This window comes from Pleurodeles waltl, chromosome 3_1 (genome assembly GCF_031143425.1).
Source record: "Pleurodeles waltl isolate 20211129_DDA chromosome 3_1, aPleWal1.hap1.20221129, whole genome shotgun sequence".
NCBI lineage: Eukaryota > Metazoa > Chordata > Amphibia > Caudata > Salamandridae > Pleurodeles > Pleurodeles waltl.
The window spans coordinates 6,903,697-6,924,717 of record NC_090440.1 but is presented as its reverse complement, the minus strand read 5'-3'; the positions used below and the strand labels follow the sequence as shown (position 1 = coordinate 6,924,717).

At 50.1% G+C, this 21,021-nt stretch overlaps 1 protein-coding gene across 1 annotated transcript in view; it reads right to left on the bottom strand.

Moving 5' to 3' along the window:
• The window catches only part of PSMC3 (proteasome 26S subunit, ATPase 3), a 64,440-nt gene extending 44,451 nt beyond the window's left edge, over positions 1-19,989 (bottom strand). The window contains exons 1-5 of the mRNA XM_069221623.1: positions 19,695-19,989; positions 13,015-13,098; positions 12,626-12,751; positions 8,689-8,793; positions 6,584-6,646 (exon numbers count right to left, since the gene is read on the bottom strand). Coding sequence (XP_069077724.1) covers positions 6,584-6,646; positions 8,689-8,793; positions 12,626-12,751; positions 13,015-13,098; positions 19,695-19,721 — 405 coding nt within the window. The 5' untranslated portion in view covers positions 19,722-19,989. The remainder of the gene's footprint in view (positions 1-6,583; positions 6,647-8,688; positions 8,794-12,625; positions 12,752-13,014; positions 13,099-19,694) is intronic.
• Between the last annotated feature and the right edge of the window lie 1,032 nt (positions 19,990-21,021).

Genomic DNA, 21,021 nt, shown 5'->3' with positions numbered 1-21,021 from the left:
TGCTTGTGCCCAGGTCCACCAGGTAGGTGACCTGACTCTTCCTTTCTAGCACTGGGTAAGGGCCACTCCATTTGTCCTGGAGTGCCCTGGGAGCCACAGGCTCCAGAACCCAGACTTTCTGCCCTGGTTGGAACTCAACCAGTGCAGCCTTTTGGTCATACCAAAACTTCTGGAGCTGTTGGCTGGCCTCAAGGTTTTTGGTTGCCTTTTCCATGTACTCTGCCATTCTAGAGCGAAGGCCAAGTACATAGTCCACTATGTCCTGTTTAGGCTCATGGAGAGGTCTCTCCCAGCCTTCTTTAACAAGGGCAAGTGGTCCCCTTACAGGATGACCAAACAGAAGTTCAAAGGGTGAGAATCCTACTCCCTTCTGTGGCACCTCTCTGTAAGCGAAAAGCAGACATGGCAAGAGGACATCCCATCTCCTTTTGAGCTTTTCTGGGAGCCCCATGATCATGCCTTTTAATGTCTTGTTGAATCTCTCAACCAAGCCATTAGTTTGTGGATGGTATGGTGTAGTGAATTTATAAGTCACTCCACACTCATTCCACATGTGCTTTAGGTATGCTGACATGAAGTTGGTACCTCTGTCAGACACCACCTCCTTAGGGAAACCCACTCTGGTAAAGATACCAATGAGGGCCTTGGCTACTGCAGGGGCAGTAGTCGACCTAAGGGGAATAGCTTCAGGATACCTGGTAGCATGATCCACTACTACCAGGATATACATATTTCCTGAGGCTGTGGGAGGTTCTAGTGGACCAACTATGTCCACACCCACTCTTTCAAAGGGAACCCCCACCACTGGAAGTGGAATGAGGGGGGCCTTTGGATGTCCACCTGTCTTACCACTGGCTTGACAGGTGGGGCAGGAGAGGCAAAACTCCTTAACCATGTTGGACATATTGGGCCAGTAGAAGTGGTTGACTAACCTCTCCCACGTCTTGGTTTGTCCCAAATGTCCAGCAAGGGGAATGTCATGGGCCAATGTTAGGATGAACTTCCTGAACAGCTGAGGCACTACCACTCTCCTAGTGGCACCAGGTTTGGGGTCTCTGGCCTCAGTGTACAGGAGTCCATCTTCCCAATAGACCCTATGTGTTCCATTTTTCTTGCCTTTGGACTCTTCAGCAGCTTGCTGCCTAAGGCCTTCAAGAGAGGGACAGGTTTCTTGTCCCTTACACAGCTCCTCCCTTGAGGGTCCCCCTGGGCCTAAGAGCTCAACCTGATAAGGTTCAAGCTCCAAAGGCTCAGTTCCCTCAGAGGGCAGAACTTCTTCCTGAGAAGAGAGGTTCCCTTTCTTTTGCTGTGTTGCAGTTGGTTTCCCAACTGACTTTCCTGTTCTCTTGGTAGGCTGGGCCATTTTTCCAGACTCCAGCTCTACTTTTTCACCCTGTGCCTTGCATTGTGCTCTTGTTTTCACACACACCAGTTCAGGGATACCCAGCATTGCTGCATGGGTTTTTAGTTCTACCTCAGCCCATGCTGAGGACTCCAGGTCATTTCCAAGCAGACAGTCCACTGGGATATTTGAGGAGACCACCACCTGTTTCAGGCCATTGACCCCTCCCCATTCTAAAGTAACCATTGCCATGGGATGTACTTTTCTCTGATTGTCAGCGTTGGTGACTGTGTAAGTTTTTCCAGTCAGGTATTGGCCAGGGGAAACCAGTTTCTCTGTCACCATGGTGACACTGGCACCTGTATCCCTCAGGCCCTCTATTCTAGTCCCATTAATTAAGAGTTGCTGTCTGTATTTTTGCATGTTAGGCAGCCAGACAGCTAGTGTGGCTAAATCCACCCCACCCTCAGAAACTAGAGTAGCTTCAGTGTGGACCCTGATTTGCTCTGGGCACACTGTTGATCCCACTTGGAGACTAGCCATACCAGTGTTACCTGGATGGGAGTTTGGAGTGGAACCTTTCTTGGGACAGGCCTTGTCTCCAGTTTGGTGTCCATGCTGTTTACAGCTATGACACCAGGCCTTTTTGGGATCAAAGTTTTTACCCTTGTACCCATTGTTTTGTGAAGAGGCTCTGGGCCCACCCTCCTGTGCAGGTTTTTGGGGGCCTGTAGAAGACGCTTTACTATTTTTAGTTTTGGTTGTCTCATCACCCTTCCCCTGGGGAGTCTTTGTGACCCCTTTCTTTTGGTCACCCCCTGTTGAAGTCTTGGACACCCTTGTCTTGACCCAATGGTCCGCCTTCTTTCCCAATTCTTGGGGAGAAATTGGTCCTAGGTCTACCAGATGCTGATGCAGTTTATCATTGAAACAATTACTCAATAGGTGTTCTTTCACAAATAAATTGTACAGCCCATCATAATTACTTACACCACTGCCTTGAATCCAACCATCTAGTGTTTTCACTGAGTAGTCAACAAAGTCAACCCAGGTCTGGCTCGAGGATTTTTGAGCCCCCCTGAACCTAATCCTGTACTCCTCAGTGGAGAATCCAAAGCCCTCAATCAGGGTACCCTTCATGAGGTCATAAGATTCTGCATCTTTTCCAGAGAGTGTGAGGAGTCTATCCCTACACTTTCCAGTGAACATTTCCCAAAGGAGAGCACCCCAGTGAGATCTGTTCACTTTTCTGGTTACACAAGCCCTCTCAAAAGCTGTGAACCATTTGGTGATGTCATCACCATCTTCATATTTTGTCACAATCCCTTTGGGGATTTTTAACATGTCAGGAGAATCTCTGACCCTATTTATATTGCTGCCACCATTGATGGGTCCTAGGCCCATCTCTTGTCTTTCCCTTTCTATGGCTAGGAGCTGTCTCTCTAAAGCCAATCTTTTGGCCATCCTGGCTAACAGGAGGTCATCTTCACTGAGAGCATCCTCAGTGATTTCAGAAATGTGGGACCCTCCTGTGAGGGACTCACTATTTCTGACTAACACAGTTGGAGACAGGACTTGAGGGGTCCTGTTCTCCCTATTTAGGACTGGAGGAGGGACATTGGCCTCCAAGTCACTAATTTCTTCCTCTGTGAGGTCATCATCAGAGGGGTTGGCTTTTTCAAACTCTGCCAACAGCTCCTGGAGCTGAATTTTGGTAGGTCTGGAGCCAATGGTTATTTTTTTGATATTACAGAGAGACCTTAGCTCCCTCATCTTAAGATGGAGGTAAGGTGTGGTGTCGAGTTCCACCACCTGCATCTCTGTATCAGACATTATTCTGCTAAGAGTTGGAATACTTTTTAAAGAATCTAAAACTGTTTCTAGAATCTAATTTCAAACTTTTAACAAACTTTTAAACTCTAAAAGACAATGCTAAACAGGGACTTAACACACAAGGCCCTAGCAGGACTTTTAAGAATTTTGAAAAATTTCAAATTGCAAAAATGAATTTCTAATGACAATTTTGGAATTTGTCGTGTGATCAGGTATTGGCTGAGTAGTCCAGCAAATGCAAAGTCTTGTACCCCACCGCTGATCCACCAATGTAGGAAGTTGGCTCTGTATGTGCTATTTCAAAGTAAGGAATAGCATGCACAGAGTCCAAGGGTTCCCCTTAGAGGTAAAATAGTGGTAAAAATAGATAATACTAATGCTCTATTTTGTGGTAGTGTGGTCGAGCAGTAGGCTTATCCAAGGAGTAGTGTTAAGCATTTGTTGTACATACACATAGACAATAAATGAGGTACACACACTCAGAGACAAATCCAGCCAATAGGTTTTTGTATAGAAAAATATCTTTTCTTAGTTTATTTTAAGAACCACAGGTTCAAATTTCACATGTAATATCTCATTCGAAAGGTATTGCAGGTAAGTACTTTAGGAACTTCAAATCATCAAAATTGCATGTATACTTTTCAAGTTATTCACAAATAGCTGTTTTAAAAGTGGACACTTAGTGCAATTTTCACAGTTCCTAGGGGAGGTAAGTATTTGTTAGGTTAACCAGGTAAGTAAGACACTTACAGGGCTTAGTTCTTGGTCCAAGGTAGCCCACCGTTGGGGGTTCAGAGCAACCCCAAAGTCACGACACCAGCAGCTCAGGGCCGGTCAGGTGCAGAGTTCAAAGTGGTGCCCAAAACGCATAGGCTAGAATGGAGAGAAGGGGGTGCCCCGGTTCCGGTCTGCTTGCAGGTAAGTACCCGCGTCTTCGAAGGGCAGACCAGGGGGGTTTTGTAGGGCACCGGGGGGGACACAAGCCCACACAGAAATTTCACCCTCAGCAGCGCGGGGGCGGCCGGGTGCAGTGTAGAAACAAGCGTCGGGTTTGTAATGGAAGTCAATGGGAGATCTAGGGATCTCTTCAGCGCTGCAGGCAGGCAAGGGGGGGGTTCCTCGGGGAAACCTCCACTTGGTCAAGGGAGAGGGACTCCTGGGGGTCACTCCTCCAGTGAAAGTCCGGTCCTTCAGGTCCTGGGGGCTGCGGGTGCAGGGTCTCTCCCAGGTGTCGGGACTTAGGATTCAAAGAGTCGCGGTCAGGGGAAGCCTCGGGATTCCCTCTGCAGGCGGCGCTGTGGGGGCTCAGGGGGGACAGGTTTTTGTACTCACAGTCTTAGAGTAGTCCTGGGGTCCCTCCTGAGGTGTTGGATCGCCACCAGCCGAGTCGGGGTCGCCGGGTGCAGTGTTGCAAGTCTCACGCTTCTTGCGGGGAGCTTGCAGGGTTCTTTAAAGCTGCTGGAAACAAAGTTGCAGCTTTTCTTGGAGCAGGTCCGCTGTCCTCGGGAGTTTCTTGTCTTTTCGAAGTAGGGGCAGTCCTCAGAGGATGTCGAGGTCGCTGGTCCCTTTGGAAGGCGTCGCTGGAGCAGGATCTTTGGAAGGCAGGAGACAGGCCGGTGAGTTTCTGGAGCCAAGGCAGTTGTCGTCTTCTGGTCTTCCTCTGCAGGGGTTTTTCAGCTAGGCAGTCCTTCTTCTTGTAGTTGCAGGAATCTAATTTTCTAGGGTTCAGGGTAGCCCTTAAATACTAAATTTAAGGGCGTGTTTAGGTCTGGGGGGTTAGTAGCCAATGGCTACTAGCCCTGAGGGTGGGTACACCCTCTTTGTGCCTCCTCCCAAGGGGAGGGGGTCACAATCCTAACCCTATTGGGGGAATCCTCCATCTGCAAGATGGAGGATTTCTAAAAGTTAGAGTCACTTCAGCTCAGGACACCTTAGGGGCTGTCCTGACTGGCCAGTGACTCCTCCTTGTTGCTTTCTTTGTTCCCTCCAGCCTTGCCGCCAAAAGTGGGGGCCGTGGCCGGAGGGGGCGGGCAACTCCACTAAGCTGGAGTGCCCTGCTGGGCTGTGACAAAGGGGTGAGCCTTTGAGGCTCACCGCCAGGTGTCACAGCTCCTGCCTGGGGGAGGTGTTAGCATCTCCACCCAGTGCAGGCTTTGTTACTGGCCTCAGAGTGACAAAGGCACTCTCCCCATGGGGCCAGCAACATGTCTCTGGTGTGGCAGGCTGCTGGAACTAGTCAGCCTACACAGACAGTCGGTTACGTTTCAGGGGGCACCTCTAAGGTGCCCTCTGTGGTGTATTTTACAATAAAATGTACACTGGCATCAGTGTGCATTTATTGTGCTGAGAAGTTTGATACCAAACTTCCCAGTTTTCAGTGTAGCCATTATGGGGCTGTGGAGTTCGTGTTTGACAAACTCCCAGACCATATACTCTTATGGCTACCCTGCACTTACAATGTCTAAGGTTTTGTTTAGACACTGTAGGGGTACCATGCTCATGCACTGGTACCCTCACCTATGGTATAGTGCACCCTGCCTTAGGGCTGTAAGGCCTGCTAGAGGGGTGTCTTACCTATACTGCATAGGCAGTGAGAGGCTGGCATGGCACCCTGAGGGGAGTGCCATGTCGACTTACTCGTTTTGTCCTCACTAGCACACACAAGCTGACAAGCAGTGTGTCTGTGCTGAGTGAGAGGTCTCCAGGGTGGCATAAGACATGCTGCAGCCCTTAGAGACCTTCCTTGGCATCAGGGCCCTTGGTACTAGAAGTACCAGTTACAAGGGACTTATCTGGATGCCAGGGTCTGCCAATTGTGGATACAAAAGTACAGGTTAGGGAAAGAACACTGGTGCTGGGGCCTGGTTAGCAGGCCTCAGCACACTTTCAATTGTAAACATAGCATCAGCAAAGGCAAAAAGTCAGGGGGCAACCATGCCAAGGAGGCATTTCCTTACACCTCACAAGTCTCAGGACGTGCCTTAAGAAAAGCTTATTAGTTTACTCTGTAGTCTTCAACTTGGCACGGTGCTCTTCCTTTGCCCATCAATCTGAATTTGTGGGCACTTTGCTGTGTTGTGTTAAGCGCTCTCATGCTCTAAGGCCTGGTACGCACCTTATAAATCTATAAATGAAAGAAATTAAGCAGCCTGTCTGGTTCTAGAGCTAACTCCTAAGCATTGTTCAAACGCTAAAACCCTTGATGTACTCTGAACAAAGATCAAATCTATTACATTTTAATTGGCAAAGTCTCTCAAACATGGTGACTGCATTTTACCTTTCAGGGTGATGAGGGGATGTTATTGGAGAAGTCAACCTGTGTTGACCATTCCCAGCATAGACCACTCCCCCTTCCGAGAGTTTAGGATCACCAACAGGTGGGTGAGGGATGCTTGGCGGATCACTTACCACAAGATCTCCAGGCTTCAGCTTCTCTGCATCAACTAGCCCAATCACCGGTAGGAAATATGTCTAGCAAATGAAAAGATACATAATTAGAGGAAAGTAAGAGCTGGACCAGATCCCCACTACTTCCAAAACATCCTGCCACACTCCCTGTACTGTGTAGAGTCCAAAGTATCTTATCTCCCCCCACCGGCCCCCTTCCTGCCCCCCATGAGATGACAGACAGAAGGGAGCTGGTTCCCAGCACAGAAGCTGTAGCTTAGAGTTGAGGAGTACAAGAGGAGCTGTGAAATTTCAATGTTGCGGGTCAGGGTTTAGGCGCCCCAAGAGGTGTGCAAGTTCCAACTAATCACCAAGTCCCAGTGTTGCTTCTCAATATTGAGGAGGAGTGAAAGAGCCGTCCAAGGCACCAACCCTAACCAGAGAGCATGCTGCAGTTCCCAATTCAGCTGCTAAGTTAGGTTTTTTTTATATGACAAAATACACTTGTTTAAGTGTATACACGCACATAGATGCAGATATATGTTCTGTCACTTTAAAAAAAAAAAGTCATCATTAGGCTTCGAAAATGGAATGCATATGAGTAAACAGTAATACGTTTTTAGGGTTGTACGACGGGTAAGGGGTTTTTAGGAATGAGATAGGGTGAGAGGTTTTGGGGTTTTTTAAGGTTTAGGAATAAGTAGGTGCACATGGTATTAACGTTACAGTAGAGGGGTTACATTAATTAGAAAACATTTTTAAAAGGAGGCTATGGGAAAATATATATATTTTTATTAGAAGAGTTTTGTGAAGTCGCTCCCAATTAAGCTGGTATAAATATATTCTTTTAGTATAATGCATTGTAAAGGTCAGCATACTGTATTGCATGCCGCGTAATGTGCTGTAAAGGTGTGCATGGTAACAACTGATATTCAGGCTGAGGGGACGGCTCAGTGAGGTCAGCACTCCCCAAGATGCGGTCATCGCCAGGTCACAGTTGGACTCTCAGTAAGGCTGAGCCAATTGACCATCCTGATGAAGTTGGTAAATTGAGTACCACTGAATTGTATAATCATTTACTATTTACATCATTTAGGACAGTACTCAGTGGTATAAAAATAACAAGTACTACTGAAGTTCAAAGACAGAGCTGTACAACACCTCAGCCCAGCCTGAGACGAGCTGCAGGTCAGGGATGATGATGTTCTGGTGGAGGCTCCAGCTCTGCTGTGGCTTGCTTCCTGGAGTCAGCGACAAGGGCGTTGTGCTGTGATGGTGTTATGATTACTAGAAGCACTGAGGGCCTCAGATCCCGCCCACAAGCCACCAGGCTTCAGTCAAGTTTTCTGGTGTGATGGTTACTCGTGCACAGAATCTTCCACTAGCATGCACACTTACGGTCAGGGATCAGGGTATTTAGAATGTGTGTGATGGTTACTCACGCACTGGTGCACAGTCTTGAAATAGCATGCACACTGGAGGTCAGAAACGGGGGTCTTCAGAATATCTAATGATTAGTCATGAACAGAATCTTGCACTAGCATGCACACTGGAGCTCAGGGTTGAGGGTATTTAGCTTATGTGGGATTGTTGCTCATGCACAGAATAGTGCACCAGCATGCACACTGGAGGTCAAAGGTAAGGGTATTTAGGATGTGTGTGATGGTCACTTGTGCATCGGTGCACGGAATCTTGCACTAGCATGCACACTTACGGTCAGGGATCAGGGTATTTAGGTTGTGTGACGGCTACTAATGCACTGGTGCACAGAATCTTGCACTAGCGCACGTTAGAGATCAGGGATGAGGATATTTAAGGTCATGTGTGACGGTTCCTCGTGCACAGAATATTCCACCAGCATGAACACTGGGAGTCCGGCATCAGAGTATTTAAGTTATGTGTGATGGTTACTCACGTACAGAATCTTGCACAAGCATGCACGCTGGAGGTCAGTGATGGGAGTATAATGTGCATTGCACCAGCATGAACGCTGGTGGTCAGGGCTGAGGGTATTTAGAACATATGAAAAATACTCGTGCACAGAAGAGTATTTTGAAGCTTTAAACTACAATGAAGAGCAACAAGGTCCTGAACTTAAGGGCTCCAGCACCTCAGCACAGCCTCACCTGACGAGTGGATGTTTTGATAACAGCACACTTTCCCTTCCGCTGAGAGTCCAGGTCAATGTTTGCGCCGTCCTCCTCCTGGTCATTGGGGTCAACATCAAGCAACTGCAGAACAAGGAAGACCAAGCTTATAAAAACAGTCAAGGGTGGAGAAGCGCCCCTTAACATGCACCTCTTCAATGAGATGCCTACTGGCCGAGAGCAACGCCTCCCATCTCCCCCAAGCACCAAGAAACTTTCCTCGGGAGGTGAGCATCTGTGCTATACGCGTAAGATAGCAGGTAACACCCTCTGGATATCACACAGCTGAACAGAACCACAGCAGAAGGACCCACATCCAACTTAAAGCCCCTGGCTATCTAGAAGGGCCATAAAAACCAACCAGGTGGCCACACTTAACATCCGCAGTATAATCCAGGGAGGTGCAGAGATACACCCGGTGCAGAGACTAAGCTAACAGATCCTTGAAAAATCAGAGGTCCAGAGAGCTACTTAAGATCCACGCTATGACAACCCCCTACCCATTAAATAGTCAGAGGTGTAGGAAAGTACACTCTTTTTGGCATGGTTACCCACTTTTTGCCTGGTGTGAGTGTGTTTTGACTGTTCACTGGGATCCTGCTACCAGGACCCCAGTGACTGTGCTCTCCCTCTAAATTTATTTGCTACTGACTTTGTACACCCCACAATTGACAAACTGGTGCCCCCATATAAGTCCCTAGTATATAGTGCGCAGGGTCCCAGGGCATTCCCATGGGCTGCAGCATGTATTATGCCATTCATAGGAGCCCATGCTAACTGTGTCTGCAGGCCGCCACTGCAGCCGGCGTGAAGAGGTGCAGATCACTGTAAGTCACCCCTATGGCAGGCCCTCCGAGCCCAGGGTGCAAGTACCTGTGTGAGGGAACCCCTGCATGAGCAGAGGTGCCCCTACAAACTCCAGTTACATTTTCCTGGACTTTGTAAGTGCGGGGAAGCCATTTTACCCATGTACGGGACACAGGTCAGTAGTTGTGTCCAGCGACATAATGGTAACTCCGAACCTGGGCATGTTTGGTATCAAGCATGTGGGAATCATACCCCAATATGGCTGCCAGTATTGGTTGTGTGATTCCAGGCACTCTGGGGGCTCTTTAGAGGACCCCCAGCTTTGCTTCTACCAGTCGGCATCGTTTTCCAGGGCAGCCTGCGCTGCTGCCACCCCTCAGACGGGTTTCTGCCCTCGACCACCTCAAGCCCAGGAAGGCAGAACAGAGGATTTCCTTGGGAGAGGGAGGCAGCGCCCTCTCGCTTTGGAAATAGGTGTTACAAGGCTTGCGAGGGGTAGCCTCCCAAGCCAACACTATGCTTTGAAGGGCACATTTGGTGCCCTCCTTGCATTAACCCGTTTGCACCAGTCCAGGGACACCCAGTCCCTGCTTTGGCGTGAACTGCCCAGACCTCCTACAGGTGGCCACTTGGTTCTGCCATCTTGAATCCAAGGTGGGCAGAGGCCCCTGGAAGCATCTGAGTGGCCAGGTCAGGCAGGTGACATCACAGCCCCCTCCTGATAGATGGTCACCCTGCTAAGTGACACATCCCCTTTCCTGAGCTATTCAGCGTCTCCCTCTTGGGTAGGTCCTCAGATTCGACATTCAAGATTCCTGCAGGACTATTCTGCATTGTTTACTTCGTCTTCTGGCCACCGGGACTGCAAATGGACCCTCCAGGAACCGACAATGCGCAACTCCAGTGACAACTCAGCTTTACAACATTGTTTCTCCGGCTTCTTCCAGCAACCGCAACATTTCCCCTGGCTCTGCATCCTCTGAGGGTGACGAGTCTTCAGCCTGCACAAGAAGGAATCTCCGTTGGAGTGAAGGAGTCACTCCCCTCCATCAGCAAGCACCAACTGCAATGATGACCGGCTGCAAGGATCCTCTCTTCTCCAGAACTGAGTGGATCCTGCATCACAGGTGGGGGCCTGGAGTGGTCCCCCTGGTCCTCTCTACTTACTGTTCAACTTGGGACCCGGTGAGCCCTTGCCTCTCCCTTTAGGACAGTACCCCTGTGCACGGCGACTCTTGCAGCCATCAAGGCTTGTTGACTCTTCTTCCAAGGGATCGTCAGGCTCCGTGTAGCCCTGGCCTCCAGTACTCTTTCCTGCAAAGCACAGTCTCCTGCCTGCTGCTCCAGTGATGTGGGACTCCTCTCTCGTGTGTGCTGAGTGAGCCTCCCTGCGACTCCTGCGCATGCTGCCTGAGTTGCCTGTGGGGGCTGCATCCTCCACCTCCGACTCTCCTCACTGCTGAGGGTCACCTGAGACTCCCCTCCTTGGACCTTCCTGGTCCCCAGCAGCTCTGCAACTCTTCTTCTAAAACTTGCCTTTGCCAAGGTTTGTTGGTGGGTTTTCCACCCCACTGACTGACTGCAACTCTTCTCCTGACTTGGACATCAACTGCATCACTTCTGGAACACTGCTCCTGCTCCTGTGCAGCATAGCCGACTCTGGGTCTTCACCGTCGACCTGATCCTAAATCTCCAGAAGGGTGGGTAGTTGCTCCTGCCCCAACCGGACCCTCCAACTGGAAACAAACTAGACCCCCTACATTAGCAGGTCCTCTTTTGTCAGGATCCATCTTCTGTTTCTTCCAGTCTTGCACAGTCCTTTTACAAAGTTTACCTGTGGGTTTGGGAAAAAACCAGGTTCTCTCTTGACTGGGGGCACCCTGGTACTTACCTTTTGGGATTCCTAGTTCCTCCAGCTCCCCTCTCCTGATTCTACTTCCTTGGGTGGGGGGTATGACCTTCGTATTCCACTTAGTATATGGTTTGGTCTCCCCCTAGGGTCTCCATTATTTTCTGATATTTCACTGTTTTCTATTGCTTTCTATGCCAACTCCTGACTTCTAATGTGTATTTAATAGTGTGTTTACTCACCTGCTAGTGGAGTATTGCCTATACAGTATTTTAGTATTTATGTTACCATAATAAAGTACCTTTATTTTTGTAACACTGTGTGGTTCTTTCATGTGTGTAAGTGTTGGGTGACTGTAGTGGTAATGCATAAGCTTTGCATGTCTCCTAGGCAAGCCTTGGCTGCTCATCCACAGCTACCTCTAGAAAGCCTGGCTTCCTAGACACTGACTACACCACACTAATAAGGGATACCTGGGCCTGGTTATCAGGTGATAACACCATAGGTGCTCACCACACACCAGGCCAGCTTCCTACAAGAGGGACTAGAGACCATCATAGAGGTGCTGACCCTCAACTAAGCAGTCTGGTTAATCCACACTGGATAGTAACCCACCACCGTGGGGCTACTCTCTGGACACCACACAGAGTGACCAGAACCACCTTACAGCGGGCACACCGCACTACATGACACCCCTGAATGAGCCAACAGAGGAGCTGCTTCATGGGATTCCACCCCACAGCTAACACTGGCTGTCCGATGCATTGGGGGCTACAGGTGACCCATAGAGTGCTGTAAACACCACTACAGGGACCCACAGCTAACTAACAACTAGACCATCAGATGATTGGCCAAGAACAACCACATGCTCAACCCTTGGATAATTTACTTGAGGTGCCACCCTCAAATAACAAAATAAGCACATTTCCCCCCCAGAAAAATGTAGTGTCTAAGAATAAACTAAATTGGGCTTGGAATATAGTCCAGGCATACAGAAATTACTCAGTCCATTAACATCTGACTGTATATGCTGCAGAAGGTGCACCACCTTTACACACCAATAAAGGGTTATGTTTCACAATCACATTATGCAGTCTTCAGCCAGGGAACCCTCCTACTGATCTAGGTTTGTGTCTACCACGATGCATACCACCAGACCTGGCGGATGTCTTCCCTAAGAAACAATCAACAAACGCTTCTCTCTGCAGGTCTGAAAATCCCTGCCATCCCCACCGCAGACAACGGTCAGAGAGCACAAACCTCTATGACGTTGGAGACGAGGTAGGGCAGCGTTTTGTTCACTTTGATCTTCTCGCTGTTCTCCTTGATCTTGTCTTTCATGGCCTGCAACTCATGCGTCACCCGGAGAACCTCACTCTTCATGATCTAAGATAAAATAAAGACAAGCTGTGAGATCTGTGCCACTCAGGAACACAAAGCAGCAGTGCTATAAGCATGGAGGAATCGGACCCAGGAGCAGGGAAACAACCAATTCACAAAAAGATGACAACACACCACTGTTTGTAGGACTTCAGAGTACCCACACAACTTCAAAGTGCAGTCTTAAACGTGCATGCACACACAGTCTCGGAGATGGAAACCATCCATGTAAGCGAAAGAACATACATCTACCAGTCAGATGCACTCACCTTGATTTCACTGTCCAGCAGGCGTGTTCGCTGAATAATTTCTTCTGTTGACATTTTGAGAACTTCCTCACCCACGCCATCTTGCTGTTAAAGGAAATTAAAGGTCATGTAAAACCTCTGATCAGGAAACACTGGGAATTGGGGAGTGATTGTCAATAAAATCTGTAGTGGGTACAGTAGATCTTGCATGTGTCCAGAGTAACGTTGGGAAGATACGCGAGATAAATACAGTCAATATCTACACTTCACTGTAGTGCGCAGAACCCCAGCTTTACAACCAAACTGCCCACTGGCATTCTTGAACCCCACACCGTGAGCCATGCCTGCACCCTGGCCAGCTCACGCACCCTCCCCAAATCCAGAACAGAAATAAGGAAGAGCCCAGGTGAACCTCCTAACTTGGTAGACCAGCTTTTTATTTCTGCCTCCGACATCTCATCCTGTGCAGTCATCTTGTAACTCTATATTTATGCTCACATGTATCTGCAACTGAGGTAGAGAACTTTTTTACGTTTTGATTTTTTTAAAGCTACTGTTCATAGCGCTCCATTCGGAAATCAATTGAAAGTGGGAGCCTCCCCACCAGGGCCCATGACCGCTTACAAAATCAGCTAATATTAACAGATTCATAAAGTGTATTTAAAGGGACTAAATGTACAACTGAATTTTTTTTAGCGTACTGTCATGTCAAAGTATTCGAAATTAAATTAGTATTCTGTGATTCGTGGGGCCGCGCAGGTGATTCAGCAGAACACGGTGCGGACACTGTGTGGCTTCAATTGAATTTGGAAAAGCTCCAACCTGCCTATCAAAAGGGAAAAAAAAAATATATTCGGAAATTAAGTAAAATGTGTTATTTCTGTATGTAAGGGGGCAGGGAGCACATCGTCTCATCCCAGCACAGTTGCATCCTGGTAAATGCAGTATGCCTGCTTCAAAGTTGCTAAAGGTTTTCCCCAAAGTTGGCGCAAGTAAGCCCTGTTATCTCTGGACACGTGTTTCTGGCTTTAGCCCTTCATCAGTAGAGAGCAGAAGTGGCAGAGAAAAGTCATCTGAGGTTGCTGATATGCTACTAAAGTCTTCACAGGTCACAGTACCACTCCACAGACACATGCCAGGTCCTCACTGGTCACAGTACCACCCCACAGGCACACAGGTGCACCCCAGGTGAGCTTGTTTGCTCAAGGGAGCCTTTTAAACACAAGGTGGGGAGGGAGCACACTACCTCTCACCCCAGACTACAAATGAAGCAAGCACGAATTTGTATGGTATTTACCATAAAGCAATGAGGCAAACTTCATGCTGAAGTGTGATCCCAACTGTTCCCTGTTTAAAAAGGCTTACCTGAGCCAGCAAGCTGATCAGCTTTGATTAATGTACCTGGGTGACAGTGAGTGGTACTAAGACCTGAGAGGACTTTGGCAGCATTTCCAGAAACCCCAGAAAAAGGCCTGCTGTTCTCTACTGATGAAGGGCTAAACCCAGAAACAAGTGTCTAGAGACATACAGCACTAGCCGCACCCACTAAGGTGAAAAACTACAGACTACAAATGAAGCAAGCACGAATTTGTACTGCATTTGCAATAATGCAATGGGGCAAGCTGCATGTAGAAGTGTAAGGCAGTGTGGTCTCAACTGTTTCCTTTCATTTGTGTACGTGTTTGACGGAATGATTCTTTCTGTATTTTTTGTGTTTCGTTTTGCCGTTCAAAGCATTGACGATGTTTATACCAGGCCCCTAAGCTTCCAGTAATGACTCCGTGGGAGGCCCCCCTAGTCCAATAATGATTCAGGGAGGGTCCCCGGGCTCCAGTAATGATAAAGTGAGGGTCCACAGAAGCCAAAAGGTTCGGAATCACTGTTCTAAATGGCTGAAAAAGTGACAGTTGCTTGACATCTGAGAGGGTTAAAAGTGGCGGGGAACCAAACTATGGGACAGCAGATGTCCCACAGACACACACAGACAGTGGCACTGGAGCAACAATTGGAGGAAAAACTTGCAAAATGCAGAATGGTTACATTTCCTCGGATCTGCGGGGGGTCTGGCGGTGAGCTGCAGGTATGTGTCCGTGGCAGTGGCGAACTGAAGGGGCTAATATGAGCGGGCCATGGGACACCATATGCCACTTGCAGGGAGACATGGGTCACTTACCTGGGGGTTGTTGGAATTTGCTGGGACTCTGTATGGAGTCGGGGGGAGGGGGGGGCTACTGCAGAGCTCTGGGGGCCAACTACAGTGTTATGCAGAGCAGCTGCAGTAGTCCAGAGACAACACTCCTGTGGCTTGAGGTCATTTTATACAGCTGGAGTGACTGCCCTTACTTAAATGACTGTCCTCCCTAAATTCCTCACTAGTTTGTTGACATTCTGGTCCCCCTTGCCAGGTACTTCTTTTTGCCGCCTTCGCTACAACCTCGTCAGCCTTGTCTGGGCAGGCAAAACACTCAGACTTTCCTGGGAAGTACTCATGCTCGCCTTTGTTCAGTGAGGGCTCTGTGCTACTGAGTTGGAATTGTACTACTATTGTGCTCATGCACAATTTAAACACTGCTGGAATCACCCCACACTACTCCAAACACGTCTCTGTTCAAATAAATGTTGCGCCCTGCCCGCTTAACACTATCATTTGCTCCCCTCAGAACTCTCCTTCCCACCCCCCCCACATCAACAGCCCTAATAGCTTGAGATGAGCATACTCACTATCCCACACAAAAAACAATATAGCAACCCTACAGCAGAGCTGAGAACATCAAATGAGACAGTGGTTGTTGGGATACATCCCAGGGAGTGCCAGAGAGGCACGCAACCATCCCATCTAGGGGTAGATGGGTGGCCGAGAGTCCAGTGGTGGAAAAGGCCTGATCTGTGGCTCAGGAGACAAGTATGAGACCCGAAAAAGCTAGTACACACAGCAGTTAGGAATCTCCAGGGAAGGTGAGTTTCCACCTGGTCAGCAGTGGGCAGGCTTGTAAGCTTCCAGGATCAAGAAGTGGATTGTGGTGTGTGGGGGTGCAGCGTCTATGGTCTCCTCACTGCACATATCTGGGTCAGTCACTGTCACCGAGGTGGATTCCTGGGTCGCCACCCCCCTTTCAGAGGTGCTTTCGCAGGGGAAGCTCTGGCATGTCATCGGCAGAAGTTTATGGCCTGTTTGGGTTGCATAAAGATGAGTGGCTTGACATTCAGCAGGATTTTCAGTTTGGCAGTTTATACTACAGCATATTTGATTTCAAATATTATGGGCATCCGCTTGGAAAGGAGGAGCTCATAGTACACCCTGAACAGGGTTTGTAAAGTCCAGATCCTCAATTCTGTTCACCACGGCGGAGTCAGGGAGGCCATTTATCCTGATGTTATTGCGCCCAGAGCGAGCCTCCAGATCTTCATTCTTAGCCTTGATGAGGACTAGTAAGTCTTCCATCTGCAGTAGTAGTTTTTTGTGGGCAACGACACTGTCTTTGTTCTCAGACAGAGTTCTCCAAGTGGCCTAACTGGCATGTTCATCAATCCTTTCTTTTATATGGTCGAGCCTGGCGATAAGAGTTAATTTTGGAATCCATGGTGCTAAAACTGCATTTCTTATCAGGAAGGAGGGTTTTGATGCCTCCAGCAGGAAGATCCCAAGGGGTGTCAATTGGCAGGGCATCTTTGTCTCCCCGTGGAGCCCTCATGGGCTGCTTTTGGTTCTGTTTGCTCATGGTTGTGGTCAGTGTTGGCTGAGACTGGTCTCCCTGCTGGATTCCAGAAAGTCCAGATCACGCCTGCACTACGTGATCTCCCCATGTGCAGTACGCTTGGGTGGTGGTGGTGGGGGCGGGGGCAGGGGGGCTGAGCTGAAGAGTTATTGAGGGGGGGGGGGAAGGTTGCTTATCCCTAGGGAAGGGCAACTGTAGAGAGGTTTGTGGGCCTCCAATATACACAGTCCCGGCACCCCTAACTCCTCATCGTCCAGGTTGTTAGACTAATCCTCGACGCATCCCTTGTGGGCTGCTCTCAGGCCCAACAAGCAATTATGGGTGCCATTGCATGTCAGAGGCTGGCCCCACTGCTGCAGCAGCACCCACTTGGGTGTCTCAGCCGACCACACAAGGCGCAGGTGCTCTTCCCAGGGGTTCCCACAAACCTCCAAGCCATGGTGCAGCTCTCCATGGCCACAGTCGCTGGTGGCAATATGCTTTTGTCTGGAAGCAACAGCCCTAACACGGGGAAACAGCACCAAGCCCCACTCAACAGGCAGTTAAGGAGTCAATGCTGCTCTCTGTTCACCTCTTCAGGGGTCTCCAGGCCTGCAGCACACACCGCACGCCAGCAGGCCACAGAAAGTCTCACCAGTCCCTAAGTGGCACCTCAACAACCCCCCTCATCCTCCCTACCCCCATAGGCCAGGGTGGCAGATCAGGCGTTTATGACATGGATTAATGGTGGACTGTGTTTTCAGCTGTCAGAGCCTCATAAAGGTAAAACATCTTCCAACTGGGCTCTCTGGCACCCCCCAAAATTGTTTTCTTTAGGTTCAAAGATTTGTACTTTTGACAGTATGGTTTCTTAGGCACTCGTTGTGGTGATTCTGCAACTTCTCTTAGACTACATCCATAGTGGATTGCTTGCCAATGCTTTCTATCTTAAGTATTTATCATCTGATTACAAGAAAATGTAAACAATGTTAGTGTGCCTTATAACGTGGTATGTGGAGAGTACATCTGTATTTAAGAAGGAAATGTAATTGATCTTGTGAAGTAGCCTGATGCTGTGTGACGCTGTAAGCCAGTTCTGCCAGACAACAGAAATTCAAGTTTTAGAATTGTTAGTTTCACGTTTACCATTAATCACTACACAACTAATTAGCAGAATACTTGGCCCCTGTAGTATATCAACAATTAACTGTTAAGGAGAATGAGGATATTAGCCTTTACTAAGAAAAGAAGAAAAGGTAGAGAAATAAGAGAGGGCTGCAATGAGGCGAGAGAGAGACAAGGAGAGAACAGACAAAAAAAGGAGACGGAGAAAAAACTGAAGAGGGGAAAGGACAGCTAGAGAAGCGGTGAGATGGGAAAACGAAGAAATACAAGGTAGAACAGACAAGTCAATGGAGAGAGGAATGAGAGAAAAGCATCAGATACTGGGACAGAGCGAAACAAAGATAGGTAACAAAATGGAGCAGGAGATGACAAAGGAGTGGATGGCAAAGATTAAAGAGTGGAAAGGGGGAGACTGGATGGTAGGAATTTTGAATTTAAGAAGGAAAGGCTGGAATCCACTAAATACTAACAAAGTGCTAAAACCAGACGAAAAGCCTCAAATGGAACATCTTTCACCATGAAGAGGTTGTTATGGTGGAGGAAATGCTGCTGATGCATTCTCCTCCAGTTTTAACACTTTCTGAAGAAATTGAATGATTTTTGGCTCCCAATGAACTCAAAATTAGGAGGTATGGCTATCTGATTCCAGACGCAAAACAAGATTCCTTCACTTTCCTGGATGAACTTTATAAGCAACACAAATGCATCCGATCACATTTATTTTGAGAAGTTGTCTTTGTCCCTCACGGTCCATCCAGGGCTTCACAGCGTGAAGAACATCTCAGTAAACAAGCTTCAATCAGCAGTTCGGGGGCACTGCAACTGTTGTCAGGGAGTTTTAGACTAGGACAATCCATAAAAGGGTTTGTGGTATTTGTCTAATTACAAGGATCTAGCTTTACGGGTCACACACAGGACGCTGCAGTAGCAGTTTAGGGGATTGTTAACTTGAGATGTCCGCCTCTGCAAGGAAAGCACTTTGCATCTAGACCCCCGGACACCTTCCAGCACATCCCAGAGGAATTAGACCTCATAATGTACCCCCGCAGCACAGCCCAAGCCCCCCAGTAACACAGCCTTGGGGCCACCGTGCAGTCTTCAACCCCCCTCCCCTCCAGCACACCCCAGGCCCCCAAGTAACACAGCCTAGCCCCCCCCCCCCCCGGCCCTCTCTTCTCCAGCACACCCCCCCCCCCCAGTAATGCAGCCCAGGCCCCCTCCCGCAGACCCCCCCGGTAATGCAGCCCAGGCCCCCTCCCGCAGACCCCCCCGGTCATGCAGCCCAGGCCCCCTCCCGCAGACCCCCCCGGTAATGCACCCCAGGCCCCCCGGTAATGCACCCCAGGCCCCCCAGTAACACAGCCTAGCCCCCCCCCCCCGGCCCGCTCTTCTCCAGCACACCCCCCCCCCCCAGTAATGCAGCCCAGGCCCCCTCCCGCAGACCCCCCCGGTAATGCAGCCCAGGCCCCCTCCCGCAGACCCCCCCGGTAATGCACCCCAGGGCCCCCCCTCCCGCAGACCCCCCCCGGTAATGCACCCCAGGGCCCCCCCTCCCGCAGACCCCCCCGGTAATGCAGCCCAGGCCCCCTCCCGCAGACCCCCCCGGTAATGCAGCCCAGGCCCCCTCCCGCAGACCCCCCCGGTCATGCACCCCAGGCCCCCAAGTAACACAGCCTAGCCCCCCCCCCCGGCCCTCTCTTCTCCAGCACCCCCCCCCCCCCCCCCAGTAATGCAGCCCAGGCCCCCTCCCGCAGACCCCCCCGGTAATGCACCCCAGGGCCCCCCCTCCCGCAGACCCCCCCCGGTAATGCACCCCAGGGCCCCCCCTCCCGCAGACCCCCCCGGTAATGCAGCCCAGGCCCCCTCCCGCAGGCCCCGCACCTCGCTCTCCTCCCACACGGACGTCATGTCTCCGCTCTCCCGGCGCCGCCGCCGCTGACTCTGGTCTCCGGGTTCGGGTGCAGCCGCCTGCGGGTTCCGCGCCGCACTTTCGCCACCGAGCGGCTGGAAGTGAGAGAGCCCGCCCCTCCCGCGGCTCCTCGCCGCTCCGACCCTCCCCGCCTAGAAGCCCCGGCCGCTCCGGTACTCGGACAGGGCTTCGCCGCCGCGCGGGCACCGATCACAGCAGCACGGAGGCGAATCTGCCAGCGCGAAACAGCAGCGCGGTCACGTGACCTCGAAATCTGCTGAGTGATGGTCGGGGCAGAGGAGCCGCCATGTCTGTGCGGGCGGAAGCGGCTGGAAGCCCGAGACCGAGGAGGACGCCATGTTTGTGCGGGCGGAGGTAGCTCGAGAAGACGCCTGGGACACCCCCGAGACCAGTGTTGCCGCCATGTTTGTGCGGGCACACGTAGTAACCATTTTGAAAGGCCGGGATACCGCCATCTTGGAACGGGCTTCTCAATGTAGGGCAGTTCCTGACTTGCGATTCAGAAACTTTTCACTAATATTAACGACACGAAGACGTAATTTATCCCTGCTTTCAATTTCAGCTTGAAAATAATTTTGAGCAGCAATAAATACCATCCACAAGAAAAACCAAAAGGACTATGTTTTCCCGCGAGTCTTGAAAATGATGCTCTAAAGGCCACCAGTAAGGCGCTGACCCACGTACAGGTCTTCGCGGCCACCCAGGATCTTATCACTCACGGGTACACCCAGACCTGCAGCGGGCCATCGCAGCATACCCACAGACATGCCAACACTTCAGAACAGGAAGGCGGGACATTTGGAACACCAAACCGGTGCAGTTTCAGTCGTTGTGTAGGCCTCAGGTTGTTCCTCTGTGACTGAGATCAGGTCTCACCCTCCTGAGCCACCGGGCGCTGCTCACGGGCCGTCTCTGAGAGCTTGGCCTGGTCGCCGACGACATATCGCCGTCACACCCACGGTGTGGACCCTCACCGCGGCCCAGCTCATCTGAAGGTTCCGCAAACGCTGCCTCCGAAACCATGAGACGTTACGAGTCGCTCTCTCGCTCCCTTTTCTGCCATCCCTGGCTCATATGGCGTGCAGAACTTCCAGCCAGGCTTCCGATCTTTGACAATCACCCGCTCACCAATCCGAATCTCCTGTGATGTGACTCGCCGTTTCTTGCTGGCCGTGTCATTCATTTCCTTTCTTCTGGCTTGTGTTTGCTCTGGATAGTAAAGGCCTGGCTGCCACCCGGGAGGAGTGGGGATGGTGTCTCGCCGCTGCCCAGCAAGCA